General features: G+C 36.2%; 2 protein-coding genes and 1 long non-coding RNA gene across 3 annotated transcripts; 1 reads left to right on the top strand and 2 right to left on the bottom strand.

The window, feature by feature from the left end:
- Positions 1-12,746: 12,746 nt before the first annotated feature.
- LOC130461804 (NEP1-interacting protein-like 1) lies at positions 12,747-13,342 on the bottom strand. The gene is made up of 2 exons (XM_056830023.1): positions 13,279-13,342; positions 12,747-13,177 (listed from the first exon to the last, which is right to left on the bottom strand). Exons 1-2 carry the CDS (start codon positions 13,340-13,342, stop codon positions 12,747-12,749), a joined length of 495 nt encoding a protein of 164 aa, XP_056686001.1.
- Positions 13,343-13,755: 413 nt separating this feature from the next.
- Positions 13,756-15,057, bottom strand: LOC110779031 (uncharacterized). The gene is made up of 2 exons (XM_021983563.1): positions 14,950-15,057; positions 13,756-14,226 (listed from the first exon to the last, which is right to left on the bottom strand). Exons 1-2 carry the CDS (start codon positions 15,055-15,057, stop codon positions 13,756-13,758), a joined length of 579 nt encoding a protein of 192 aa, XP_021839255.1.
- A 1,673-nt stretch (positions 15,058-16,730) lies between these two features.
- On the top strand, positions 16,731-17,789 carry LOC130460661 (uncharacterized). The gene is made up of 4 exons (XR_008920609.1): positions 16,731-16,778; positions 16,960-17,017; positions 17,406-17,532; positions 17,622-17,789. It is a non-coding gene; the product is annotated as an uncharacterized lncRNA (long non-coding RNA).
- The last annotated feature ends 279 nt before the right edge of the window (positions 17,790-18,068 follow it).

Genomic DNA, 18,068 nt, shown 5'->3' with positions numbered 1-18,068 from the left:
TAGCCTATGGCGGGATTACATGTATCTTACCCCCACTTCCATCATTGAAAACTATGGTTGTGAGCTATAAAGCTAAGTACTTTTGAGAAAGGGAGAAATTCTTAGGAGATTGAACATAAAACCTTCTAAGGTTGTCGGCGTTCCCTAGGCGAGGGAGGGGCTTGCCTTCAGGAGTTTCGAGTCTCTTATGGCTTTGCTTTCTTGGCCAGTGGTTGGGGGGTACTTGTCCCTCTCTTGAGGCTGTTAACATAGCATCGCCTGCCCACTTGTTGATCCCCAAATATTTTTCCCACGGAGCCATCTTCTAACTCAAACTGCATGAGAAGTTGGTACACAGAGATTGCGGCTTTTATTTTGCTTAGTAGAGGTCGGCCTAAGATGATGTTGTATGGTAGGGAGATGTCCACGACAAGAAAGTCTACCAACAGCCGTCTTCCCTTGTTTTTAGGACCCAACCTGACAGGTAGCTTGATGGTGCCTTGAGGATGGACGGCTTGACCTCCAAATCCAATGAGTGGCTGGGAGATGGTTTTCAGATCATCTTTGGAATACTTGAGCCCTTCTAGACACTTTAGAGTAATGATGTCGGCAGATGATCCACTATCCACTAACACTCGCCCTACCGTTGAGTTAGCGACTTTCATCTCAATGACGAGCGGATCGTCATGGGACTCTTGAATTGGATGGCTAGTGTTCCCACCAAATGTCATCACCGGGGCTGTTTGAGAAGCCGATGCCACTTTTAGGACTTGATGTTCCAGTGCCCATAAGCTATCCTTCGCCTTGCTCACAGACCCACCTGTTGCCAAGCCTCCGGCTATCACTCCAATGTAGTCTCCCGTATTATCACTAAGGGACTCCTTTTCTTTGGCTTTTGCTTTTGGGGGAGGACTCTTCCTTAAGTAATTATTCAGCTTGCCCTTGTCAGCCAAGTGATCCAGTGCCTTTTTCAGCTCCCTACAGTTCTTTGTGGTGTGCCCGCACTCGTGGTGAAAGTCACACCAAAGTGACTTGTCTCGCTTTGCTTCGGGCGTACGGATTGCAGGTGGCTTAGGGAGGATGTCTTTTCCTTTGAGATCAAGGTAAATCTCCCGCCTATTGCGGTTGTACCTCGGATCCTTACCACGGTCATCAACCATAACTGACTTTTTGAAGGAGGGCTGAGTTTGGTCGTGGCTGCTGTTTGGTCTTGGCTTTTGTTTTTGCCTTGTTCCACTCTCACCACCCCAATTGATCTTACAAATATTTGTGGCTTGAATGTGCATTTGGGCCTTCTCCATTGCTTCCTCGAGGTTGGACACCCCGAACTTGATCAATTCAAACTTGAAGTCATCTGGCTGAAGACCTGCCAAGAGGGTTGCGAACTTGGTTTCGTCCTTGAGATTGTGTATCTTTAGTACTTCTTCATTGAATCTCTTAATATAATCGCGAAGGGTCTCCGTCTCTCCTTGTCTGACTGCCATTAAGTTGACACTTGTCTTTTGGTGCCTCCGACCCACCGTGAATTGGCTGATGAAAACCTTTTCAAGCTCACTGTAGCTCTTGATGCTTCCCTTTGGTACGTGCTTGTTGAACCATATAAGGGCAAGACCCTTCAAGGTGGTTGGAAAGTACCTGCACCAAGCAGCTCCGCATCCAGTCTGAACGTTCATTTGAGCCGCATAGGCGGCCATGTGTTCTTCTGGATCCGTAGTTCCATCAAAAAGCTCGATGGTAGGGACCTTCACTTTGTCTCGGCGAGGGGTGTTCATTATTTCTTGGGAGAAGGGAGTGAGAGCCTCTTGCAATGAGGAGGTATGCATGTGCCTATCAGTTCTTGGTGGAGGGGAGTCCCATCTTCCCCTTGGGGAGGTATGCCTACCTCTACTCTCTAGGAGAGGCGAGTATGTTCGCTCACGGCGTGGAGGGTTCCTTCCTATTCTTGAGGGTGAACGATACCTAGGGCGATGAGAGGATGAATGAGCCCCTGGCTGTTGATCGGGGAGTGAAACCCTTGTCCTGGGGGAATGGCCTTTAGCCCGGCTAGGGGGTGAGTGACGTCTCCTTGTGGGAGAAGGTGAGTGCCTCCTGAGAGATGTCCTTCGGGAGCTGACCTCGATCGGTCCGACTGGCTTTGAAGGAGTGGGGTGGTCTCGTGCGGAGGCCGTAGTCTTGGCACTAGAGGGGGGTAGACCTCGGGTGATCCTATCATTCCTAATGGCTTCTCTGGCTTGTTTGAGGCGCCTCCTGTGCAAGAGGTCTCGAGCATCAAGGTCTCCTCTGTGCAGCTGTCGATCTTCAATTACCTGGCGTGCATCTTGACTGGCCCTTGATTGACGAGGGAAAAGCTGTGCCCCACCCCTGTCACCTAGCTTGTCCATCACACTTCGAGGCTGTGCCCTGTGGATGGTATGAGATGTTGTGCTCACCTTTGAGCTGGTAGGGTGGTTTGGATGTTTCCTTGAAGGTCCTTCTGTTAGGTTATGATTCATGTGACAGTTCATAAATCATGCGGAAAAACCATAAAGCCAGGAAACATATTATTTACACATAATCATTTAGCATAGTTTAGATGCATACTCTTTGTTGCGTGCCTTCCCTAGCTGCGTCCGAACCGAACAAGAACAAGTCTTTAGGACTCCAAGTGTCGTCCCTCCGTAGATAGTCCACAGCACGTCCGGATCCGCCTTAAGATTGACCAACTAGAATCGCCCTTAAGGTTCTAATATTTTCGGTTAGGTAGGCAAGAATATTGGCTGATTTTTCTGCTTAAAAATCTTAGTTTTGAATACTTGAAACTTGTATGTAAATAATGACCCCTAGGCCTTTATTTATAGAGTTATGGAAAAGGAATCGCAATCCTAGTAAGATACGAATTAATTGAAATTAGAATCCTACATGAATTCTATTTAATTAATTTATCTAATTAGGAATAGGAATTTAATCACACACTAACTCTTGCAGTTTTAGGAATCACGCATGAGCACAAACTCACACACACACACGGCAGCCACAAGGGCTGCCCATGCGCATGCGAGCAGCAGCCCATGCAGCGCGGCCCACGCATCCGTGGCCTTGGCGCGCGCTGGGCTTGTGGCGTGCGTGCTTGCTGGGCGATGGCCCGGCTTCGTGCTGGGCCTTCGTCCGGCAGGCCTCGTCCGATGCTAATTCGTACGATACGCTTCCGATTAAATTTCCATTTCCGGAATCTATTTCCGATACGAACAATATTTAATTTTTCCGATTCCGGAATTAATTTCCGTTTCGAACAAATATTTAATATTTCCGTTTCCGGAATTATTTTCCGATTCCGGCAATATTTCCGATTCTGACAATATTTCCGTTTCCGGCAATATTTCCGATTCTGGTAATATTTCCATTTCCAATAATATTTTCCGATACGTACCATGTTTCCGTTTCCGGCAACATCTACGACTTGGATAATATTCATATTTCCGACACGATCCATATTTCCGTTTCCGGCAATATCATCGTTTCCGGAGTATTCATTTCTTGCCTGTGACGATCTTAGCTCCCACTGAAACCAAGATCCGTCGGTTCCGAATATTCATAGATGGAGTATTTAATGCCATTAAATACTTGATCCGTTTACGTACTATTTGTGTGACCCTACGGGTTCAGTCAAGAGTAAGCTGTGGATTAATATCATTAATTCCACTTGAACTGAAGCGGCCTCTAACTAGGCATTCAGCTCACTTGATCTCACTGAATTATTAACTTGTTAATTAATACTGAACCGCATTTATTAGACTTAACATAGAATGCATACTTGGACCAAGGGCATTATTTCCTTCACCTTCACCCATTCCTTGGAGGTTGTGGATAGCCTCATTGACTTGAGCAGCCAAATTCTCTAGATCCTTTCGGGTGACCAAGTTCTCAGGGCGACCTTCGACATGGGGCTGTTGATTCTCATGGTCCTGATCACCATCGTGATCATATCCGTTCCTCGAAGTAGGCATCAACACGTAATTGGGATGGGACTCTGATCGATGAGAGGAGGAGTGTTGCCTGGTTCGTCGAGTGTTAACCATGGCTTGTAGTTGACTTCCCCACAGACGGCGCCAACTGTTTCTGTGAAGAAAATGCTTAAGTATGAAAATAGGGGAAGCCTCGTCAACCAGGCTGTTGTTTTCCTCCGATCGGTCGTGGTTTATCCTACAAAAACGGCAAACGTAAACTGGCTCGGGGGGGTTCCCGAGAAAACCCTCTCCGACGCTCAAGTCAGTCCTTGTAGAGAGAGAAAGTAGTGAGAGAGTAGGTCTGAGAATAATTGCATACCTGAGTAATGATTAAGTGGGTCATATTTATAGTAATACCGGAGGGCATTATTAGTAAATATGAGCAATTGTAGGGGTATGAAATCATGGGCCTGCAGGAGCCTGGGATATGGGCCCCGAAATTAAGGTCTGAGCCCATCAAGGGGTTTGTGTTTGAGGATATTTGAGTAATTACCCTTATGAGGGGTATTTTGGTAATTTTTGTAAAAGTGGGTTTCACAGGGGGCCCGAACAGATCATATTCGTCTAAATGAAAAACAAAAAATAAAAATTATTTTTCTAATTTCCCCCTTCCATTCCGGCCGCATGTATAGTCATTTCCGACCATTCTCTTTTACATTATGTGTTTGCTGTAAATTTCAATAGAATTTACCATATCATTTAAGTGTAATGAGTACCCCTATAATAAGTTAATAGTAATGGCCTGATAAGGTGTTTTTCCGTCGTTGAATAGAACAACACCTCACCAAACAAAATTTATAAAACACCTAACTAACCGGCTATATGGACTATAGCGGCAAGTATAGGGATCTTCCCATAGGAATGGATATGTTTGACTTATCAATCTATGCGTTCACAAGCTAGTTCGGATGGAATTTGAGTTTTTGAATTAAACTAATGAAATCTAGAAATGCAAACAAATAAAGAAACTCTAGAGACTTCGGGAATCGGCTATGGAATCGAATCAAAGAAATAACAAGGTAAAGACATTCATGAATATGCAAAGACTTGATGCATAGGGGAATGAAAACTAATGACGTATTCGCCACCTCTCGGATAGAGCACGCTAAGCAACCTAGCCTATAGAAAAGCTTTCGCATAGTCCTAAGCTAGGTTAGCTAGCATATAATAGGAGCTATCATTCACTTGCATGAACTAGGCTCACAATGTCTTGCCAAACCTAAATCATACATTCCAATCTAACTCAATCAACTAGCATTTGCAACTACTACTCAATTGATCATGGAAAATCCTAGCACTAAATCACATTTAATCACAACATCAATCATGAATTTTCCCTAAAATTCCCCAAATTCGATGCCAAGGCTTCATCCCTAACCTCTAGACTAAACTACTCAATTAGCATGATTAACATCAACATTAAACTAATATTAATCCTAATCATGAAACTAATTGAAATAATGAAGCTAATTGAAACAATAAAATTCAGAAAATTCAAACTACAAAAATTGGGGAAAATTCAATGAAATTCAAAGCATGAAACTAATTCTAGAATTCTAGCATGAAATCAAAGCATAAACGAAATTAATGAAGCAATTAAAGAACAAAAGAACAAAATCAAAAGAAATGAAGAATTATACCTTGAATTGAAGAATTAGCATTAAACTTGAAGCACAAAATGAAGAACAATACTCAAAGCAAAAGGAAAGAAATCTGAAAATTAAAGATGATTTTATTGAATTTAGAATCAAGAATTTGAGGCTAAGAATCCTTAATCCTAATCTCTAATCTCTAATCTAAGCCCTAAACTAATTCTAGAGAGGGAATTCTAAGCTAAGCCTAAAATCTGAAAATTAGAAATTACGTAAATGAAAGCCTAATTACAAAATGCTGCGATTTTCTATTATATAGGAGCAGCCCGCAGCCGTATTCGATCGCACACTGGGTGTTGTGTGGTCGCACAAAACTTGTGCGGTCGAACAAGGCATTACATTCGGTCGCACAGCAAAATCAAGACATTCTGATCTGAAAACTCCAGTTTGTTCAACCGCACAGCAGCTTAAATTCGCTCGCACAGCAGGCAGTTCGATCGCACAGGCTGCTGCGAGGTTGCTGCGCCAACAGTTCTATTCTGTTGCGCGCTACTGCTGCGCCATTTTTCTCGTGCTGTTGCTGCAATGTCCTGCTGCGTATTGCTGCACTACTCTGCTGTGGTTGTGTACATTGCTGTGCCATAGTTGTTGCAAGGTAAGGGCTGCTGTCAAGGCTCTCAAGGAGAGCACAAGGCTGCTGCAGTGGGCTTGGAACTGGCTGCAACAAGGCTGAATGTACAGCTACTGAACTCGCTGTATTGTTGTGGCTTTGTGTGTGCACGAGTGTTACTGTGAGTGCACAAGTGTAGCTGCATTTCTTGGCTGTGTGCCTTGCCTTGCTGTGGCTGCTTTGCTTCGTCGCTGCACATTGAACAAAATCGTATAGCACATTATTAAAATCGGAAAACGCATTATTGAATCGGAAAATCACATATTTAATTCGTTTGACATTTTCGCAAATCGTAAAGCTATTTAAATCATCGTCTAAGCCAAAAGTCGCATTATTTAGCACGTTAACACTCCAAATGACCCCACGCTATTAAATTGAGCATAAAATACATAATTAGAGTGAAAACGGCTAGAATATACGCAAGACGAGAGATTGTAACGATAAATGCAAAAATGTAACAAACGAACTAAAAACGATAAAACTAAGCGAAAATAATAATAAAAAGCTAATAAAATAAACTAAAATCCTAAGCTAAGAGCGACATAAATGTCGCTTATCATGGCCTGATCCTATTAGTATAAAACAGTACTCCCTCCGTTCCTTTAAGTTGTATCCATTTGGGAAAGTGGGAGGTTTTTAAGAAAATTGGAATCTTGGTTTGTATTGGTATAAGTGTAATGATTGAGTGTAAGAAAAATGATTGTATGTAAGAGATTATAATAAAAAAAGAATAGAGAAAATAATAAAGAAATAAGGGAAAAGGCTAGGGATACACTTGGTGTGCAAAGGTATCTTGCACACCACCAATTACACAATGCCATCTCACAAATCCCATTAAAAAAAGAGAGGGAAAAGCTTTCTGAAATATTTTTTTTGGGCGGCAAATATTTTCAGCCATTTGCGCCATTCTGTTCTTTGAGCGGGATTTAATTGCGCCAAAATACCCATTTTTCATATTTGCGCCAAACACCTCTTCACCTCAAATTTTCATCTTTCACCTCCACTAATAATAAGAGAACTGCAAAGAGCCATTTTTTCTGGTTTATATTGCTAAAGCAACTGCAAAGTATGTGATTCATTTTTCCCACCCTCTGAATTTCTATTTCTCATTCTATTTTCTGCCATTTTCGAATGCATTAACTATCTAAATGAGTTATAATTTTTTTTCGAGGCATATAAAAGTCTGTCATTAAAAGAACTTCCATGGATTTAGTGATGCATATAACCTGTTTGATGAAATTACTAAGAGATTTTCAATCATATTTATTATAGTGTTTCAGTTGAGATGTACTGGAAATGATGAATTGAAAGTGACAAAAGCTGGACCTATTGCAATGGCTGGAAAAAATAGTTAATATTGCAAGGGATGTAACTATTATTCGTCTTCTACGAATCTGGAGATGATGAATTGGAAGTTACAATGTTGAACCTTTTGTATAGCAATAAACATGTTTGATTAAGTTATGATTTTGATTCTAGAAATTGTATAGACGATACTCCTAAATGTGTTTTGGTTGTAGAATTTGTATAAAAAATACTCATTAAAATAAATAAAAAATGAATAGGGAAAAAATATATTATTTTTCAACAACCACATAGGTTCGAACACGGGTTTAGCTAGTGTAAGGGTAATCAAGTAACCAATTTAACGGGGGTATCAGCACATCATAGTGGGCTACCTAAAATTTTATACAAGATACGATAGCTAATGAAGTTCATAAACAGTATGTATTCCGATTTCAGTATACATGTAATGATCCCACAAATTAAAACACGGTCTCTTCAAATGCAACATTTATTAACAAGATATTTCACAATTAAAACACTCCGTCAAAAAATAAACTCGTGTTTGTTGAACTTATTCATCAAAAAATAAAAATAAAACAAATTTATCTGAATTACCCTTTGTGCATCAGGAATCAACTTGGGTTCATAATTCGACGTGGTGAAGACTCTCGTGATGAAATTAATTCATTTGTCAAGTGCCTTTCACGACTTAATTCATTCGTGATGAAGTTATTTTCTTATTTTATTGTATTATACGAAGAGGTGATTTGTTAATTGATACCATCAGAATTTAAAAAATATATATATGATTAAAAGAACTAAAATCATACTCCCTCCATATAGATAAAAATGTTTTATGTTGCAAATGTTAACGTGCTGATACCCCTTTGTCATCATGGACTTATGGTCATTGCTTTACCGCTTGAACTTCAATATATTTGCGATCAACATGCCTTCCAATCCTGGCTCTAGCAAAAACAATGTTTTTAAAAAATGACAACTTTTTATGGGATCATTGATTTTTATAAGTCGTATAAATTGGTATTGCAATTGTAGACGTGCTGATACCCCTTGTCATAGTGGTGGTAACTTCAACGCTTTTGCCTAACATTCACTCGTGTTCGAATCTTAACAATAGGTTAGGATTTTATTTTTAAAAAATCCCACGTTTCTTTCAATTGATGAACCAAAATCATTATGAATTTTATTGTTGTGTTCAAAAGTAATTATAGTTGATCCTTTAAAAACAAAACATATTCTATGTACTATAAACCCTTCTCTGAAACTAAAATCATGTTATATGTAAAAAGTTGATTGTTTTGATCATTTACACAAAAGAGATTATATGTAAAACAAACCCCTCCTAAAATTAACACCATGTTAATTGTATTTGTAGTGTTCAAAACTAAATATTTTGTGGTGCTATTAAAAAAAATAGATTTACGTAAAATATACCACTCCCAAAAAATCGGAAAACTTTGATCAATATAAATAATTGTTTAGAAATCATCTCAATCTAAATCCTATATAAAAAATAAAAAATAATAAAAATTATGTTACAAATGTTAACAAATCATTTATGGGATCATTTTAATAAACTATAAATCATAGTTATAGAATTAAGAATATATTTTGGGTAACTCGTTACTTTTATGGAAATGATTAGATTTAGTGTAAAAATCGTCAATGTATAATTATAAGTATCATTGAACTATATATAGTATCATTATGAATAATATCAGTTATTTTTAACCGCCTATACTTCGTGATATGTGTAGCCGTAAAGTTTGTTTATGGGGACTAACACAAAATTTATTATCCCCATTGTTTATCAACATTGGTTGTAACAATTAATTAATATGAATATTACATTTAAAAAAAATATAAGTCATGATCTTAAGAAAACCCAAAATGATAGTAAAGAATAAATATTGAATAATACGCGAAAAATGTCCGTACGACAATAATTTGTGTCAAGTTATATATATTTTATTTATGCTAACCTAATTTTATAATGGTACACAAATAAATAAATAATTATTTAGAAATCATCTCAATTTTTTTTTAAGTTATATACTCCGTATATTTTATTTACATTAACCTAATTGTATAACGTTACACAAATATTATAATTTGAATGAAAAATAAATAATTGTTTAGAAATAATTTCAATCTAAGTCCTATATATAAAAAAATAAAAAATAAATAAAAATTATGTTGCAAATATTACAAATCAATTATGGGATCATTTTAATAAAAAAAATCATATTTATAGAATTGGAATGTTATTTGGGTAACTCATTACTTTTATGGAAATTATTAAATTTAGTGTAAAAACCGTCAACATATAATTATAAGTATCATTTAACTATATATAGTATGAGTTAATTTTTCACACCTATATTTCATGTTATGTGCAGCCGTAAAGTTTTTTTATGGGGACTAACACAACATTTATTATCCATATTGTTTATCAACATTGGTTATAACAAATAATTAATATAAATATTAAATTTAAAAAAATAAATATAAGTCATGATCTTAAGAAAACCCAAATTGATAGTAAAAAATAATATTTAATAATACGCGAAAATGTTCGTATGACAATAATTTGTATCAAGTTATATATATTTTATTTATGTTAACCTAATTTTATAACGGTACACACATATTTAAATAATTGTTTAGAAATCACCTCGATTTGTTTTAAGCTATATATATATATATTTTTTATTTACGCTAACCTAATTGTATAACGGTACACAAATGTTATAATTGAATGAAAAATCAATAATTGTTGTGAAATCATCTGAATCTAAATAGATAAAAATTAAAATGTCATTAGATTATAGTAGGGTTTAGGTATCATTTTAGTGAGTGATAAAGACTCGTTGCTTGCCACCATGATTATTTACAAGGAAATAACATATTATTTGAATTTGTCACAGATCATTTACGAGATTATTTTAGTGATAAAGAAATCAGAGAACTGAGCTAATTTTGTTCTACTCCGTACAATTTTTTGCTAACTTGTTACTTTTATCGGGAGTACGCGAATATTTAATGTCCCTATTATCAAAGAGGTATATTGGAAATATAACATTGGATTTATATTTACTCTAGAAAATTATTTTAAAAACTTTACTCTTAGGATCGAAAGTTCAATAAATAGTTCCTTGTACATAATTTTTGTTTATCATACTCGGCATGTAGTCCAATGAATAGTTCTTTGATTTTCTCTAAGATAAAATGATCCCGTATAACTATCTATTCAGATTAAAAAAAATGTTGTGTTATGCATTTACAAGGATTCGAACACAAGACCTCTATAACATAATGTATTGCGGTCACCAATATGGCAAGGGGGTATCAGCACATCTACAACAATATCATAAATATATTTATTGTATTTATTTTAATAAGTTATTTCAGTTTCGCTTTTGATTTTCTCTAAGATAAAATGATCCCGTATAATTATCTATTCAGATTAAAAAAAATATTGTGTTACGCAGTTGCAAGGATTCGAACACGGGTGCAGGGTACATAATCAAGGTGCGTCTTGGTGACCATCTTGGCAAGGGGTATCAGCACCTGAATATTTACAATACAAAGTATACAACAAGAATGATTATAGATTTTATGATAAGATTTCAATTACATCCTACTGTGTTAGATGGCAATAAAATGATCCTCTAAATACATTATATATTTTATTGAGCATGAACAAAGGAAATCTGATTCTGCGTTTCCAAGATTAATCTGAAATTCAATTGCAATTATAGATTTTATGTTGCAGTATAAATTGTTAATTTATTAAATCTGATTTTATTTAATCAGGGATTTGTTGCAAATTCATAAATTTGGGACATTCCAATTCCAATTGCAAATTCGTTAATTTGGGATTTATCAATTGCAAGTAACCACCATGAATCCGCCCAAAAAATAGCACCACCATAATTTTCGATTGTCTGTGGAGGAGGAAAATGAAGGTGGCGACCATCGAAGAGAGAAATTTGTTTTTGGGCATCGGCGCGATGAAATTCTGGGGATGGAATTTAGTTAATGAACCCTAAAGCCGCCGCTAAAAGTCACGGTTCACCCGCCGCTAAAAACTCAAGTAAAATAGATGTGTAACTCCTAACATTTTCATAAACATCTACCTAGTAAGTTGTTTACTTCTTGTTATAATACAAAATTATGACCCACCACCAAGATTAGAAAAGATAAATAGAACACATGAATGTGTTATAATATTATCTACGATTATAAATGATCATTTCACCTTTACATAAATCATATGTAGAATTCTCAAACTCGGTAAAATTAGATTAAAAGATTTATGTTTGCAATGACTTACGTGCTGATACCCCTTGCTACAATGGTCTCTACTAAGCTGTTACAACATCTACTCTATCTGCGCAAACCCGTGTTCGATTCTTCTCAAGAGGATAAATAACCAAATTTTTTTAATTGCGGATCAAAACTATTTTACGGGATCATTTTAGTCATGAAAAGATCAAAATATTAGATGATTTTTTGGTTACTCGTTTCCTTTATGGGGAATGCACTCATTGCATTTATGGGGAATTAAAGATAATTAATTGCTGATTGTTGAGAATTGAACTTAAAACAAATTTGAAATTCAAAATTAAAATTTCAAAACACATTTCAAATTTCAGTTTGAAATTTTTAAAATAGAGGAATCTTTTAAAATTGAGGTGGCATATTATAAGTGGTGGTGTGCAAGATGCTCTTGCACACCTTGTGTACTTCTATCATCATCCAGAAATAAGGTAAGAGAGAGGAGTGATAATGATGGGTGATAAAGGAGGTGAGAGAGTGGGTATATGGGGAAAGAAAAAGAATTAAATAATAGGGGTGGGGAAATTTAGGTGGGAATATGGGTATAATCTTTAGGTATTTTAGGAGTAATTAGATAGAAATGTAAGGATATTTTAGAATAAAATGTATGTCCAAAAATAAAAACGGATACAACAAAAAGAAACGCTTAAAAAGAAAACGGATACAACAAAAAGGAACGGAGGGAGTACTTAGTCAATAAAACATAGACAATTTTGTTTACACAACCGTCAACAGATTGTAATTTACGTATGTAAAGCACAAATATTTAGAAAATGAAATTTATATTTTAGTATTAATTAATTCGTAAACCTTATGAGTAATGAGTAATAGTACAAAAAATGACATTTGAAAGAAATATATGAATGAATGGTCTTAATTAGAATGATCGACGATTGGCAAGTGATATCGACAAAGAGGGCAAACATGATTTTTACGAAGCCACTGAATTATACAACCCTCGTGAAATTGATGGTTACATGGCATGATGAGCTTGAAGCTTTTGTGTTTGTTGTTATTAAAAAATTGTTCAAGACAAATTGAACAATTATCAATATCCCCCTCATTATCTTTGATCATCAACCTCTCCAATGACTCGATAGCCGCCTCGCTTGCCGGAGTAAGCCCCACGATATCCTCAAACGATTCTTCCTCTTCATCGTACTCCATATGATGATCAACATGAGTCAGAATTACGTAAGGGTACACATAATCTCCATCAAGATGAGTAAATGAATCAACTAATTCTTCCTCAACATTGTATTGTAAACACTGCAACTCATCAAAGGCACGTGCCTCATCGAAGCCTAAAGAAATGAAGAAGCTAAGAATTAGAGGGTGACAATGAGTACAAAAGGGGTTAACGTGGCTAAGGATATTGTCTAAGTTGGAGACACGATCGACTAACACCGATGGTGGGTCATTGCCATTGCCATTGCCATTGCCATTGCCATTGCCATTGCCATTGCCATTTCCATTAAGAGGATGATAGATGAAACGTTGTTGTACCTCATAATGGAGTATTTCAATTTCGAACTTGTTGCGATGAGGTGTGCAAATAGAAAAGGGTTTTGTGAGAAACTTAAAACAAGAGAACTTAGACGACAAGTCATGGGAACATGGAATCCATGCGTTGTTATCTTTATCCATGTCCATGGGATCGACAAGATCTCTATTCTCAATCCGTACACTCGATGGATCGATAAGCTTAATTAATTACACATAATTTATAAGGCTTTTCATACCATGACCATGCCAGTATATATATATACCTAACCTGATTAGGAATTTAGGATGTTCAATTCCAACTTCATATATATTTCCCAATTCCAGTAGAATCCGTATCACGTAAATATTCCATCAACTATAATTAATACTACATTGATTACTCCTTAGAATCACCCATAACCGGCAACTGATATCGGCAAAGAGGACAAACATGATTAGTATGAAGCCACTGAATTATACAACTCTCATGAAACTCATGCTTACACGGCATCGTTACCTTGAACCTTTTCTCTTCCTTGTTAACATCAAATTCTTCAAGACAAATTGAACAATTAGTATCTTCATTATCTTTGATCATCAACCTCTCTAATCCCTTGATAGCCGCCTCGTTTGCTGGTGTAGGTCGTCGTCCTCCGCCATTCTCGAATAACGACTGTTCTACCGCCGCCCTCATCATTACCTCCTCATCATATTCCATGTAACGATCAACACAAGTCTCAATACGGAAACCATAAACATAATCATGATCAAGATTATTATTGTCAGATAAATCTATTAATTCATCTTTAACACATTGTTGTAGATGTTTAACCTCGTAAAAAGATCGTGCCTCACCAATGCCCAAAGACTTAAAGAAGTTAAGAATATTAGTTTGACAATGAGTACAAAAGGGGTTAATAGGACCGATAATGGTGTCAGGGTGGGAAGAACGATAGGGTATAACCAATGGTAGGCTATTGCCATCAACAGAATGATAGAAAGTTCGTTGTGAGTTATAATGGAGTATTTTTACTTGGAATTTGTTATTTGTGGCGAGGATGAGTACAAAAACTAAAGGGTTTTTTAACCATGTTTTTAAAGGAGAAGTGCGAGCAGGGAATCTCTACTTTATCCATATCTATGGGAGATCGATCGATCGATCGAGATACTTCAAATTTTGTGAATAAATCATATGATTCAATATAATTTATAATTTATAATTTATAATTTATAATTTATAATTTATAATTTATAATTTATAGGGGAGCTTCCGCAAAATTAAATACTCGGTAGGAAAAGGTTAATGTACGTACTTTTCTTAATTCAACTAGGATTTTATACTTTTAAATTTTAATTATAACTGGAATTGATGTCCGGTTACTCTTATTAATTGTATCAACTAGATTTCAAGTTTTACGATTATTTTTTTTCCGTCAAAAAAAAAAAAGTTTTACGAATTTTTAGTGTATCATAGTAGTAGTTTGTAAGGATCATAAACTCTTATCTCTATTATATAAAGGAATAGCTGAGGTCTTTTTGGTAAAATAACTTTTCGTGTCCCCAAGGAAAAATACGAATATACCCTCTATACTAAACTGCCCTGAGCCCTTTCTGGCTTCCTGTTCCACCGTTTTCTCTCTCCTCCTTCCCGTTTGATCTCTCCTTCCTCACTCCCGTTTTCTCCTTCGATCTTCTTCATCTACGAATACCACTCAAATCCTCTTTGATCTTCTTCGATCTTTTTCCTCTAAAGATGCCTTCGATCTTATTCATCCTATCCCTCGATCTTCTTCCTCTCCTTCGATCGATTTACAATTGGAGGAGATAGATTCAAATTTGGGGGAAAATTGAAATTTTCGTAATAAATAATTGAATTTAGGGGTTTAGGGAAGGAAAATGAAATTTTCGTAATAAATATTCGATTAATCGACGAGTTTGATCGATCTTCTTCGATTATCAGGTAACAGTTCTTCATTTGCTTTTCTGTTTGTTTAAATTACATTTCTTTTTCTGGGGATTTTTTTCTTTCTGTTTTGATAATTATTACGATTTTAATTAGGTGTTGGTAATTTAATTTCGTTTTGTGATTATTTTCAAGCAATATTCTGATTTTCTTTTGAATTAGGTGTTGGTAATTTAATTTTGGTTCGTGATTTTTTTCTTCAGGATTTTAGTTAATTTTTAGTTTGCTGAGGTTTCTGCTGAGGTTAATTTTTAGTTTCCATCGACGTCCACTTCTCGGCAACCGTTTTCCCTCATTATCTCCGTCGAATATTAAGGTAATTATTTCTTCCAATTTCTCTGTTTTTTGATTAATTTTTCAATTGCTTTGAAATTTCGCCTGTCAATTGTTGTTGTGGATCTGGATTTATCTTATTTTCACAGTAAATTTTTAAAAATGGTGATGAACATGGATATTTGTTTAAATAAGATGTCTTTTTATTGGTAATTTACTAAAGAATATGGATTTTGGGTATTGTTTTGTGAATGGTGTCCCTGGCTCTTTTTATGACAGGCTTTTTCCCACCAACCACTTGCATTTTGTTCATTCTTCGTATAGCCTCCAGTGGCTATCTAAGGTGATCAATCTTCATACAATCTGCAGCTAAAATTGTTGGTAAATTGTGGTGTTCAATGAATGATGATGAATCTACAGGTGCCAGCAGACATAGAGGACAACAAGGAGAACATTTACATAGCAAGGACAAGCCCGTCTAATGTGCTTAGAGCTTACAATAAGCATTTTGAAAAGGAATCATGTTAAATGTTTGAGCTTCTTGCCACCGTCCTCAATGATTTGGTTTTTGAGGTATCGTATCTCTTCCCTCTCAAAATATTAACACTCTCCTGGATCTTTTCCATTGCATCTTTCTCTTTCTTACTTTTGATTGATCTTGATTTTAGGTGTGCAGAGTATATTTAGCCCTAAGTTTCTCTATCTCGCTGTCTCTTCTCTTCCAGCGTTGTTTCCTCTTCTAATTCGGTATGCTTTCTTTCTCCCCCACTATAATTAGCCATAAGTTTTACTTTCTTTGTTGTAGTGTTAATAGTTGCTGAAATTTATTTGAATTGCATTGACTCATTCAGAATATCGCAATGCATTGATTTTGATGCCCATTTCGTTTCTTAATTTTGTTAATTTTGCTTCATTCAAAGTTTTATAATTGAGTGTTTGTTCGTGTAGCTGCTGCGTCTGTTATTGGTTGTCTGCTGCCGTGGTTTACAGTGTGCAGTGTCTGGTTGTTGCTGGCTTGCTGCTGTTACTTTCTACTGTTGCTTTGCTGGTGCTTTCAAGTAAGGTTTTCTCTCCAGTTGTTGTTGTGTGGAGTGATGTTGTTAGTGTGCAGCATTTCAGTAATTGGATGTTCTTGATTTCAGGTGCAGTCTGTTCTGTTTGGTGTGCATAAGTAATCTCTATGAGTAAGTACCGAAATAAAAAATATATTCTGATGACAACAAACAAAACAATATATAACCTGTTGTCGTCCTAAAATTGAATAAGTGCTTAAATAACTTCCATTAAGAAGGAAATCTGCTATTTTGACCTACTCCTTTCATTATTTTAAAAGTCTAAATGCTACTTATGTTTTTAATTTCTCAGCCGACATATCAGCAAGTCCAATCAAGGCGCTCAGCTTATGTTCCTGCTGATGGTGAAGGTATATGACTCAATTATGTGCCCAATTACCCGAGGTTTGGAGTGACTAGAGACATCGGTTTATCTCTATTATTAAATTACTCTGTTAATTTTTATCGGAATTAACCTATTCGATATTGAAACCTTTATTCACCTTCTAATTGTGGATTATCGAGATTTTGTACCTTACTCATTTTATCACGATACGTATCTTCACATGATGGGTTTCTATCGTTCTAATTTCTGCTCACTCAGTGCATATTTCGATTTTTCTGTTTTTGACTAAATTTATTTACTCTTATTTTATGAATTAGAAGCGTGCATATATATATGTTCTTAGAATTTAATTGGTTATGTTGATTATTTTGCGAAAAAACTCAGCATACTTTACTATTTTGTTAAAATTTCAGGAAAGTTGCGTTATTAGCTGGTGGGGATGTATTGGCGATACTTCTGTTTGCTGCAATTGGAAGATTTAGCCATGATTTCCTGTTTTCGAAGCTGAAACGTTGCGTATTGGTCACCCATTCATCGCGGGTTTGTTAGATTTTATTAACAGTTGAGCTATTGACTATCCATGTAAAGTGTTTAGATTTCGGGGTAATTAGTGTTGAAATTTGGTGCAGGATGATTTCTTAGTGCATACTTCTTTGGAGGATATAGTGAGGATGGTCAAGGGATGAATGGTTCGAATAAGGCAGTAGCTGCTGCGGCTAAATCTTGGGCCTTGGGTATACCGGTAAGTCCGTTTTTTACCTTTTTCATGTTTACTCCATGAATTCACACTTGAAAGATCGATCCTCATTGAACAATGCATTTCTGCTCCAAATAAAATCTGCAACTTCTTAAACTGTATAGGAGAATCATGTATTAAATCAGTACATGTTGAGAAACTTTTCATGGCATCGGATTTTTGCCTTCAGCCTCCAGGGGACAGTCCAACGAGAAAGTCCATGTTTGATTCTCTCATTGTTGGTTGCATCCCTGTTGTGTTTGATCCATTCACGGCACATTATCCTGGAAGTATTTCGTGTTTATAGACCAAGACGAGGTCAAGCTGTCATGGGTGAATG

This window comes from Spinacia oleracea, chromosome 5, assembly GCF_020520425.1.
Source record: "Spinacia oleracea cultivar Varoflay chromosome 5, BTI_SOV_V1, whole genome shotgun sequence".
In the NCBI taxonomy this organism is placed as follows: Eukaryota; Viridiplantae; Streptophyta; class Magnoliopsida; order Caryophyllales; family Amaranthaceae; genus Spinacia; species Spinacia oleracea.
The sequence above is the reverse complement of the archived record's forward strand: the minus strand, read 5'-3'. Positions and strand labels throughout refer to the sequence as shown.

What these genes read in the sequence shown, in the direction of transcription:
- LOC130461804 (XM_056830023.1), bottom strand. Translation starts at nt 13,342, where the DNA reads ATGGCAATGGCAATGGCAATGGCAATGGCAATGGCAATGGCAATGGCA. An exon ending in GGCAATGACCCACCATCGGT is followed by an intron (nt 13,178 to 13,278) that starts GTTAGTCGATCG and finishes TCATTTCTTTAG; the next exon opens with GCTTCGATGAGGCACGTGCC.
- LOC110779031 (XM_021983563.1), bottom strand. Translation starts at nt 15,057, where the DNA reads ATGAAGAAGATCGAAGGAGAAAACGGGAGTGAGGAAGGAGAGATCAAA. An exon ending in AAAGGGCTCAGGGCAGTTTA is followed by an intron (nt 14,227 to 14,949) that starts GTATAGAGGGTA and finishes AACTTCTTTAAG; the next exon opens with TCTTTGGGCATTGGTGAGGC.